Source organism: Ips typographus, linkage group LG3 (assembly GCF_016097725.1).
Source record: "Ips typographus isolate SLU linkage group LG3, UJ_Ityp_2.0, whole genome shotgun sequence".
Lineage (NCBI taxonomy): Eukaryota > Metazoa > Arthropoda > Insecta > Coleoptera > Curculionidae > Ips > Ips typographus.
In genome coordinates this window covers 3567333-3578708 of record NC_138424.1, presented here as the reverse complement: position 1 = coordinate 3578708, position 11376 = coordinate 3567333, and the positions used below count along the sequence as shown (strand labels likewise).

The following is an 11376-nucleotide window of genomic DNA, read 5'->3' as shown; positions in this document are numbered from 1 at the left end:
CTTTACATGAGTATTAATGTTTATTGAATAATGTTTTTGATATAATTATTTTTTCAATATTTCTAACATTTGTTTATTTTGCTGCTCTATTTTAGATTGAGCCTGATCCGTCTTATTTGTTATTCTATCAATAAGATCATTTTGTGAGTTAATGTCTTCTTCAACGTCACGAGCCCAGTTTTTCAGTGAACTTCAAAAACATATTTGTTTGTTATTAAGTTTTATTACACGTGACCTACGTACCTGGTTATGTTTAAACATTCTTTTAGATTTTCATCTAATTTTGATTGAAAGTCACGGGTTGGTGGAGGTATATCCAGAGATAATGGTGTGCTTAGTTCACAACTTTGTACAGTAGAGTTAGAACTTATTTCCTGTCATTATTGAAAACTAATCAAATAGTTTGCTACATTACTACAAATTTACCTCAACCGAGTTAATACTGTTGGTAGTAGTTTTGGACCGTTTAAGTGTCTTTATTCTTTTACCAAACATGCCCTTCTTCAAACTACCAAACACAGATTTGATCCCATTAATATGTTTCTGTGAAGAATCAAGGGTGTTGTTGATACTATCCAGATGTTCTTCAGTTGTTTCCAGTTGTTTTCGTTGTCTGGCCAGCTCTGCACCAGTAGATGTGCCAATTCTTTCACTTTCCTTCAACAATCTTAAACTTTGCTTACTGCTTTCAAGTGTCTTCTCTTCAATTTGGTGCTTGAAACTTTGCTCCTGCAACTCGTTTATTAAACCAACTAAATTCAGATAGTCTAAATTACCTTGACATTAGAATTACTGCTTGATGTTCGTGAATTCTTCCAAACACTGTCAGTTTCTTCCTCTTCCTCATCGTAGAACGGATTTGTCGATTTCGTGTATTTATGATTCGACATTTTGTTTTAGTAGCCAAGTCAGTTTTAAAAAGAAATGCTTTCAAGTGAATAACGGGAACAAAAAGGAAACCACTTACTGTGGTCATTGCTGGAATGTATTAATTTAATATCATCAGTAATTAAAGATTAAGTTATTAATTTATTACTGTATTGAAGTTCAAAATTCAATTATTTGATCTAAAACTTTCTTAACAAGATACTAAACAGGATATAAAATAAATTCTACTTAATCTCTCACATTTCTTTATTACGGTTCTGCCTGCAGATTTACATTTGTGATAATAGTATTCAGTCTTTAAAACTAAACTAACTATAAATCAATAAAATTGCAAAACTTAGCCGAGCTGGCTGCATTATTTAATTACCATAAGTGAAGAAACTTTGTTTATTTGCTAAAAGCTTCTCAGGAATTGAAATTAAAATTATTTTCCTTCAAAACGGTTTTATTTGGTTTATTCGACTAACTTAAGTAATAACTTTACCTAATCTATCTAAAATCACAGTCTATACAATTTGCTTTACAGGTAAAATTCCAATTGGCCATATAGAAAAGATTCCAAGCTCCACGTTGATCCCATAAAAGATAATGATGATTATTACCGAGTAATTTTTCCTTTCTGATTGTTAATCGGTTGTTGTTGATACTAAAGGTCCGCTGGTTGACTTTGTTTGGGGTACAAGGATAATCACTTTAGTCAATATCTAATTTTCTGAAACTGCCTTCAATCCCTATTTGGTCTTTTAGGTTCAAAACAGACTCGATTTTCTTAGGAATCCGAGTGATTTTCACATTTTCCTGACATTCAAACCAGTCAGAGTTATCTCCTAAGACATCGTACCAGTCCAGGGCAATCTCCCTTAAACTTTTTAGATCCCCACCAAAGTTTGAAGGCAAGTAGGAGGAGCCTACGTGTTTAAGAAGTTTTTTTGGACTCTCGTGCACATAAATCTGCAAAGAATCCACGTTACCACTTAATTTTAACAATTAAAAGGACTTACAGAGTTTCTTGCTTTAGGGTGAGTCACCATCTTGATAACAGCCATCATTTTAACTAAAGTACTTGGAGCATTTACGAAATGCATTTCTTTTAGTCGTACAGCATAAGCTTCTCTGGGTAGTGAAGCCATGGTTTTGAAGAACGATCCAAAAAACTGGGTAAAATGACTGGCGCTAAAACAACTAGCATCGAAAATAACAATATCACCCGCATACATAAAGTCAGAAGCCAACAGTATATCAACTAAAACAAAAAATCTCAAAAACCAATCAACAACACCAGAAATTGTTAATTACAAATCATAAAAAACAGCTTGATGGTATTGAGAAAGTTGAATTCTGCAGGATCATAACGGTTCAGCTTGCAAATCAAAAGTCTGTAACCTTTTGGTGTAAGTTTGGGCATTACGGCTATATCCCTAAAAGTAGGGATTTAAAAAACAGTTAAAGCGATAGTGACAGTGGCTTACACCACATCCATTGCCTGGACCACATCTTTGGAGAAGGGAGAACGGTTTTGGTAGATTTCGGGGTACAAATGACGGGCCGCCAAGTTGTTTTCTAGCTTTTGTTTGGTTTTCTCCAGGATATGCTTGCTACCCCTTAGAAGACCTCTGACGAATAGTGGATCTAAAAATGTTTTCAATTACAATTATGGCATCTTCCATTAACGACAACTTATGTTCTTTAATTAGCTAAAACCATATTAGCAAACCACTGATTTAAATAAAAAATACCACTATTAATCATTGTATGATTTTGGTTCGTGATTAATTTGGTTGGTTTACGTGGCATCACTAAATGCCTGCATATCGTTTAGAAAGACTGTAAGTTTATTATGTTAATGAAATGGGTTGGTTTGATCAAAAGTTTAGTCGAGAAAACGGAAATTTCCTTTCTTTGACATCTTAACAATTTTTTATTTATAACAGTAGTGAAATAACTTACCAATATTTTTAGGAAAATGTTCCTGACATTTTATCCACTCACTCAAAAGCTGTTCGTTGTGTTTTAGTTTTTCCTCGTTGACTTCATTCAAATCCTTGAGCATCACTTCCATTTGTTTATCCGTCGGAGGCTCCATCACGGATTTAACGTTTTTTCTACAAACCTGCAAGGGCACCAAAAACTGATTAAGAATAAACTATACTTTCAGCTTCTCACCATTATTTGTTTAATTTAAATCTTGTGTTTACAACTAAACCAGGAAGTATAACGTTCGGCTTGCAGATCAAGAATGAACTTGAACCTGCTGTGAGTGTTGAATATCTATATACGATTCAGGAAGTGAAATGACTCGAATTTAATTAGCTTGATGTAAACCTTGCTCCAAGTAAAGCTGAGAAGGATCAAACGTGGGCAGATTCAAAAAATTGTTTAAACAAAGTTTTAAATACTGATTAATTTGCAAAATAAGTTTCATGGACCTCTATGGATCTTTAAAATGTACCAGAAATTTAGGTATTTTCCAGAGTTAACTATTTATCTCAATTAATTTATATGACACCCGTAACTCAGTTACGTCAATAAAATAAAATCGAATATTGGATAAAATTGCATGTTCTCATATTCCATAATGTACCACGCATGATAATTGATGGTAAATTTATGTTTTTATTTTGCAAATAGTAAGTGACCTTTGTTTTTAGTGTTATGACTGTTAACGACAAAAAATGTTATAATTAAATAAAAAAACAATAATAAATTTATAATATACTCATAAGTTATTATAAACAAACAGGTAAAACGCAATAAGTAAACTAAATATTTCCACGTTCGTTGAATAGAATTTTTGTTAATAAAAACTTTTTTAACAGCAGTTATCATTATTAACAACACTTTTTGTTCATATCTTAACAAATAAACAACAATTCTAGAGAATGTTAACTTGCATGGTTCTAAATTATTAACCTATACATACAGGGCGGCTGAAAACCTGTAGGAATTTAATACACCACATTATAACTAATTAATTTTAATTACTATATTCATTCAACTTTTTTCTCAACTCGGTTTAATCAAAAACAATTTAATTACAAACGTAAATTTTCTGTAATTAACATTCTGTTCTAATTTACTTTGTCGTTGAGACACCCTGTATATGCACACTTCTGAGACATTATTGTTTTAACCGTATTTATTAAATCGTAAAACACAAGCAAGCGTCATAATTTTCAAGGTGACTAAACCAAAACAATTTTTAAATAAAACATAAACAAGTCCTATAGTTTTATTGCTAATTTATGCAAAATCGCCGTTTGATTTTTTATTGAACAAACGACAAAGGAAATTGTTGGGATTTGAGCGAATATCGAAAATACGGACCTGGATGAGCGTCCCGACGCCATGCAACAGGCGTCGCAAGCGTCTGTTTGGGTTCAGCGTCCACGCGATTAATACGTACTCGAGAAAACATCTGGAAAGTTTACGAAAGCTGCTGAAAAGTCACAACATTTTGGTTTGCAAGTAAGTAAAATTGAGTGTTTAACGTGTAGAAATGTTGAAGTCGACAAAAGCAGTCAAATTCTTCACATAAATTTAGGTTACTTTAATTAAGTTTTAAATTTAAATAGTCGAAAATGCAAATTTTGCACCGATGCATAAATATTAATTACTGTCAGTTTGCAGAAGAAAAATTGGGTTAAATCACCTAATGGTGATTACATTTAGTGTGGTTATAAATTACTTATCGTTGGAAGATCAATATGAAAGGCAACAAATTGTGTTTGCCCTCGATTTGAGGTCTGTTAAATTAACATAATTAAATGTTCAATCCTTCCTGATTTTATTGTTATCGTATGTTTGCTTAATTCCTATAATAACTTTTGTTGAACTACGATCCTGTTTTTTTTTGTAACAAGTTCAGTAAAAGAGAGTAAATACTTTACACATAATTTTGAAAATCAATAAAAAAAACAACTAAAATATTAAACTCTCTCGAGGATTATCCGCATCTATCGCAATTTCCAGAACAATGTTTCAGGATTTCCTTTTCGAATCCCTTTGTGTATTAGAAACTGTTGTTAATTCAACTAGACCAAAGGTTTACAGTCGCCCTAGAACTAGCAGAAAAGCTTCTCAACTTGAAACAAAGTGGAGGGAAAATTGAGTTAAGTTCTAAGGGCTTTCGCTATACAGAGTGACCCATCGATAACAAACAAAACGAGGGTATATTTTGCAACCAATAAAACGGAAATGTTAGAGAATGATTTAAATATTGCATTTTAAAGTGAGTTTTGAAAATTTGAAGGTTTAGAGATTCTACTTCAAGAGTTTTAAGTTTTGTAACTTAAATTTCAATAATTAATTACTAAAAAAGGGTTTCAATATCAAAAAAATTTACATGGAGCAAACTTTGACATTAAATATTATCTTCCAGTTATTATAGTTTATTAAATAACCTCCAGTTATTTTTAAGCAAAAAATTCCACAAGTATTAACGTTGGGATTTATCTGGTTACATTCTCAGCACTTTTTGTTAAATACCCTTTGTGGAATCTAGTTTGTTCTACTACTTTACAGCTAATTCAAGTAGAACTCGGATTTACAGTACCAACCTGAAGGCAAAGTGCTTTTTTGCCTTTGCAAATCCAATTCTAGGTAAAAGTGCTCGGTATGCACTGACTGATTTAATAACAAAAAGTATCTTTTTCTACGGATTTAAACCTTCCAATGACAATTAACAACATTTTCCTGTTCCAAAACCAGGTCAGGCGTGAATTGCCTAATTTAATCCTCGAAAAAATGCGATAAGCATGTTTTCCCTTTGAAATTAACTGAAAACATTTCTCATGGATGGTAAATAAGCGTTATTCAGGACGGGAAAAAGAGCGTGTCCAAGGAAAATCAATCTCACAAGACTTACAGGAAATTAAATGTTAGCCGGTTTGTTGGGGCAATAATTGCGTTTGATCAAAATTAATTGACATTGGATTTTGAAAAATTATTTGATTTTTTTAGGGATATTATGGATATTGGATCCAGTTCCAGTTCTAGGACTAACAGATTTGTGTGTCCCAATGATCGACAGCTTTCTTTAAGAGCCAAGTAAGTTATTATTAAGTTAAAATTGAGTTATGGTTTGTTTGGTATATTTTTTCACTTCATTCTGATTACGGTAAAGTTTACATAATTTGGCACCAAAATATAACTCTTACATTCTCAGTAAAAATAATTCACATATTTATAAAGTACATTTTCAATTAAAACTTATCTATCAAACACAGAAACAAAAATCCATTCGGTTGTAAAACATTTTCAATTATTTTATCATTTCACCGAATATTTGTTTCAAAAGATGATCTAATAATTAAATTTATACAGAGATATTGTATTACGACCGCATTATATCGTTTCCAATTATCGAATTGCGGCTATTTTATGCGTATGTAATAATAATTACACACGATCAGGATTTATTGGTTGATTTGATAATTTAATATAATACATTTTCAAGCACGTACTTGCTGAAAGATTATTAACTGGAAAATTACCTCTTCAAAATTCATGAAATATAATTTTATTAACTTCCAGTTCATCCACATGGAACGTAACTGAGGATTTTCGGAAAGTTTCCAGAATATCAAAAAGGGTAGTTTTATCGTATACGTAAAATAAAATTTTAATGTACAAACTTACCGACATGGCGACCACTTATTAAATGGTTTTGATGTATTTTTAGAACACTTTAGTCATTTGCGAATAATTAAAAACTTATATAAATTTAATACAGCAATTATTATTTAACACCGGAATCTCTGTTAAAATTCTAATACCTGTACTGGTATTATACATTAAACTTGACCTACTAAAATGTTATTAGTTGTTATTTAAGTAATGTTTTGGCAATTAACGCTTACTCGACATTTTTAAATGTAAGCTAATATTCCAGAATAGGGCTCCATATTTGGTGTGTTAATTAGTCATGGTAAAACACACTCAACACAAATAATACCCTTATCTCTACCGATATTGCTTTGATAGCGATTAGAAAATTGACCAGTTTTCCTCCATACATGATTATTTTCGTTTATTGATTTTATTTAAATTAGATGAAATTTTTTATACTCAAATTAGAGCTCATTAATACGAAATTTATTTTAGTGTTGATAATTAGACAATTAAAAAATATTCCAGAAATGTAATTAATCTAACAGACAATTAATCTGACAAGTTTTTTTATTTAAACGTATTAAGACTTTTCAGACAAAAATTCCATTGGCGTAGCTAATAGGCATTCTCATGTGTTTTTAATTTTTAACCCTGATGGTGACATATTGGTGCAGGCAATACCATCAATACAGTTGCGTACCTATTTTAAACACTCTGTACAAATGTGTATCAAAATAATGTAATTAATGCTCAAAACCATTGATTTACAGTATTAGGTTTACGTGGCATAAAATGAAAGCAACAGACCGAACATTGCTAGTCATCCGTAAACTGTGGGATTAAAGGTAAATTGGGAATAGAAAGACAATTTAATCTGAAAGTTTAAACAGTAAACCAGCATTATTTAGAGAATCAAAATAAATTTTTATGTAGTTTCCAGAATAACTTGTTCCAGTTCACCAGGAGGGATAAAATCCTGGAATTCCAATTAAGAATGTTTTGAAAGAAAAAGTTTCCCAGTTAATTTGAATCTGTCTTTTGCAGGAGTATCGTTTTTCATTTGCAATATTATGTTACTTTTTCAGCTGTAATAAAACTGGAAAAAATTTTATATGTCGGTAATAATACATCCGACAAAGGAATTTATCTATTGATGTAAAATCTACAGGAGAAACAGTGTTTTCCCGTTTCCTGTCCTTATTAAAGTGGCAATTTATACAAAAGGGGGAGTTTTGTTTGTAGGGTCCTAAATTACAATTTAAACCCTTTTTAATGATAATCTGTACAAATGCATCAGTGAAACAGTTTGATTTTATTAAGAGGTAATAAACCCATGGCAATTTCTAGGAAATAACACATTTAAAGTGGTTTTGTGGATATTATGACAACTCCTACGGATTTAATGTCAAGGCGTCGCGACGGGCGCCCTTAGAAAGGGTCGTTCAGTTGGCGCCAGCATCATTGTTAATTATTGCTCGACGCCTGTTGATGATGCTGCACGACGTCCTAGAAACTTAATAATATACCCAACCATCAGGGCTTTTGACCTTCTTTAAATTAATCATACATTCCTTGTCCTATTGATTGCTGTTAGAAGGATACCAAACTTGTTTTCTAGACTAATTCGGAAATTTGAACTTCCCTCGAGCAAATAAGCATCATTAAAACTATGTCACGGATAACATTCGAGTTAACGTAATTCCCTAGTGCCTAATGGGCGAAAGGGCCTTTGATAGAAAATCCGAGTACGTACCCCCGAAGAGATTATAGTTAGACCCAGAGGTTGTTTAATCTAAAGTGAATCAAATTCCGTTCCAGACTAAAAACTGGCTGGAGCGTAAAAACTGGAATTTTGACCGGGTTTAGCTCCACCCCAACCCCCAATCAACCACTCGGCGAAGAGGAGCAGCAGGTGATTGTTGATGTTATTCAAAGGGCTGAGAAAATCGATTTGACCGAACAAGAAAGAGTAAGTGATGATTTTTGTTCAATCTTGAAGTTAGTAATAGTAAATCCACATGTTCAGCATTTGTGTAATTTGTGATTGAGATCCAGTGAACAGTCAGTCCGCTTAAATGAGAAAGCAGTTGCTGTTTTTCGAAGCCATTTAATGTAAGCTGGCAGAAACTCTTTTGCCATCCTCAATAACTACTTTATAAGTAAAAAATAATAATTAAATTGTTCTATTATTAATTAAAAACTTAGGTTGGAAAACTAATAGACCGTTTGGAAAACATGCGTAGAAGTGCCTTAGGAAGAGGACCTCATCAATGTCTACTATGCGGAGACACTTTCGGCATTCTAGGCCCCCCTAAAATACGATGTCAGGACTGTGGCAGATGGGCATGCCAACGTTGCGCCATTGACAAATTTGCCCATAAAAATCCCTGGTAACCTTGATCATCCATTTAAGATTATCAGCTAAATTGAATGAATTTACAGCACGTCCAAGGATCATCATTTGTGTATGATTTGTGCAGAAACTAGGGAAATTTGGAAAAAATCAGGGGCGTGGTTCTTCAAAAGTTTACCAAAGTATATTCTGCCTGATGAGTCCAGGTTTAAAAGGAATCGAAGCGTGAGGATGTCCAGGCGATTTCGGGATGAGGACAGCAGTAGTGAGGACGAGAGGATTGTAATGCCCTGGAACCGGCATCGCACCAACTCTGGAACCGAAAGTACGCATGGTAATTATTTATTCTATTTGCTATTCGATCAAGGCCCAGTAAAACACTTTCTAATCATTACTTTTATCAAGGCTAATATACTTGGAAAACACTACTTATTATTGGTTTTCCAAGCTTTTACATTCGAATTGAGAATCTTGTTTTATTATTGGCCTAGAAATTCAGATATGTACTAAATAATTCGAAACGCAGCTGCCATTTCCCAGTGTTGTTTTCCCCATATCCGTTAAAGTTAAAACTGATATTGTGTGTTAAGAGCTCGGTTTAGAAGGTTCTATAAACGCTTAAAATGGCTTCAGCAAGTAAGAAAAAAGTTGCATTCAAAGGTTTCACCATTCCACCACCCTTTCTTTGCCAAGCATAAGCTGAAACTTGATTTGTTTTAGATGTTCCCGATCAAGAAGGTTCAGGGTATAATTTAACCAACAGCGTCAGGTACCACTTCAAAAAAACATATAAAACCCTTTCTTTAAATATGTACAACATTGCAGTAGACAACCAAGTAACAGTGAAATTCAGCTTTCCAAAGAACTGGAACCTCTACGCAACTATATGGGTTCGATGAACCTTTCGGTGGAACCCAAATCCTGGGAGGAGTTTCCCAGTGATGGCAAAACAGAACTAGGTATTGGTATTTTAATTTAATTTTGATGTAAACTAACTTTAATTTCTGCAAAAGACAATTTGGAAGGAACTAGAGATTCCTTTGTAACCAGATCCTTGTCCGACTGGCAATGGAATAGTGATAATAAGAGCCTGGAAGAAAAATTGTCTCCTAGTACTTCAAGCTTAAAGGTTGCTAGGTATATTAGTAGACATGGAAATTTGATCGGATTTTTCCACAGAGTTCTGTTGGATTAAGCGATCAAAAACAACCCCTGGACACGTCAATGGGAATCATCGAGCTATCACTCAACTACGATCAAACCAACAATATTCTACACTGCACAGTGTACAGGGCTAAAAACCTTATCCCAATGGATATCGGAGGATTGTCAGATCCTTTCTGCAAGTTGAACATTCTACCAAATGCCAAAGTTTCTACCAGATTGAGGACCAAAACAGTACATAAAACTAGGTAAGACTATGACTGTGAAGCTAGTTCGAGTTGTTCGGTTAATGTTTTGGTAGAAACCCAGAATTTAACGAAAACCTTGCATTCTACGACATCACCGAGGAGGATTTGGCCTCCAAGTCTCTTCACGTTTTAGTTGTCGACGACGACCGATACGGGCATGACTATATGGGAGAAGTCAGGATTAAACTGGCTAAACTAAAGGTTCAAAACACCATCTATGTATGTTTTACTGTTTAGACTGTATTGTTTAGTGAAGGGATAATTTTATAGTTGACAGTACCTTTGGAAAATCTTCGTCCTGAACAAAAAGGTCCTCTGCCAGCTCCAGAACTAAACCAATGGTTCGACTTTGATTTGTGGTCGAGAGGCCAAATTCTACTATCCCTTTGCTACTCAACTAAACGAAGAGCCTTACTGGTGATAGTGAAAAGATGCGCTAATCTGCTGCCTATGGACAATAATGGATTTTCTGACCCTTTTGTCAAACTGTAAGCTTTCTCACCCTTCTTTATTTACAATTATGATTAAACTTTTTGCAGACAACTAAAACCAGATCCGTACCATCGCAAACACAAAACTACAGTAAAATGGAAGAACCTAAACCCGGTTTATAATGAAGAGTTCGCTTTTGAAACAAGACCAACAGAGTTATACATGCAAAGTTTGTATATCACAGTTTTCGACAAGGATTACGGTAAAAGCAATGACTACTTAGGTGGACTAATTCTAGGTGGATCAGGATCTAAAGGTTGATTTTACTTCCTTTGGTTAACCACAACTAAAGATAATATTTTTAGGTCAACGACTAAAACACTGGCTGGATATGATTCGATATCCGGATCATAAACACGATCACTGGCATAATTTAACCGAAGATGTCCTAGACTAAAAAAGAAAAGTATTAATTGCTGTCTAAAATTTTGATGTAGTTATTTCAGTGTTGACGCAAATTTTCATACTTTTGTATGAAGTACAAAAGTGCTTAATGTTGTAAGCTCGCAAAGCTTGATGGTGTTTATATTTTTAAATAAAGTTTAACACTTTGTCAATAATTTTTGTTTGTTTTGTTTACTTATAAATACAAATCAAAAATAGAGTAATTTTAATTTTCTA

General features: G+C 33.3%; 3 protein-coding genes across 4 annotated transcripts; 1 reads left to right on the top strand and 2 right to left on the bottom strand.

Moving 5' to 3' along the window:
• Position 1: 1 nt before the first annotated feature.
• On the bottom strand, positions 2-1006 carry LOC145727120 (synaptosomal-associated protein 29-like). Its single transcript, XM_081976581.1, has 4 exons — positions 777-1006; positions 427-729; positions 244-374; positions 2-190 (listed from the first exon to the last, which is right to left on the bottom strand). The coding sequence occupies exons 1-4, from the start codon at positions 888-890 to the stop codon at positions 46-48; spliced, it is 693 nt and encodes a 230-aa protein (XP_081832707.1). The 5' UTR covers positions 891-1006; the 3' UTR covers positions 2-45.
• A 306-nt stretch (positions 1007-1312) lies between these two features.
• LOC145727119 (alpha-tocopherol transfer protein-like) lies at positions 1313-6669 on the bottom strand. 2 transcript variants are annotated; one of them, XM_081976579.1, is made up of 6 exons: positions 6526-6669; positions 2836-2998; positions 2358-2517; positions 2185-2306; positions 1890-2131; positions 1313-1839 (listed from the first exon to the last, which is right to left on the bottom strand). In XM_081976579.1, exons 1-6 carry the CDS (start codon positions 6529-6531, stop codon positions 1582-1584), a joined length of 951 nt encoding a protein of 316 aa, XP_081832705.1. In that variant the 5' UTR covers positions 6532-6669; the 3' UTR covers positions 1313-1581. The 2 variants fall into 2 exon arrangements, with proteins under 2 accessions (XP_081832705.1, XP_081832706.1); XM_081976580.1 differs by lacking the exon at positions 6526-6669 and adding an exon at positions 3052-3239.
• Positions 3739-11315, top strand: Rph (Rabphilin). Its single transcript, XM_081976570.1, has 13 exons — positions 3739-4353; positions 5848-5934; positions 8317-8467; positions 8704-8888; positions 8941-9185; positions 9572-9620; positions 9677-9810; positions 9865-9980; positions 10031-10263; positions 10317-10482; positions 10534-10751; positions 10803-11011; positions 11061-11315. The coding sequence occupies exons 1-13, from the start codon at positions 4217-4219 to the stop codon at positions 11150-11152; spliced, it is 2022 nt and encodes a 673-aa protein (XP_081832696.1). The 5' UTR covers positions 3739-4216; the 3' UTR covers positions 11153-11315.
• Positions 11316-11376: the final 61 nt, after the last annotated feature.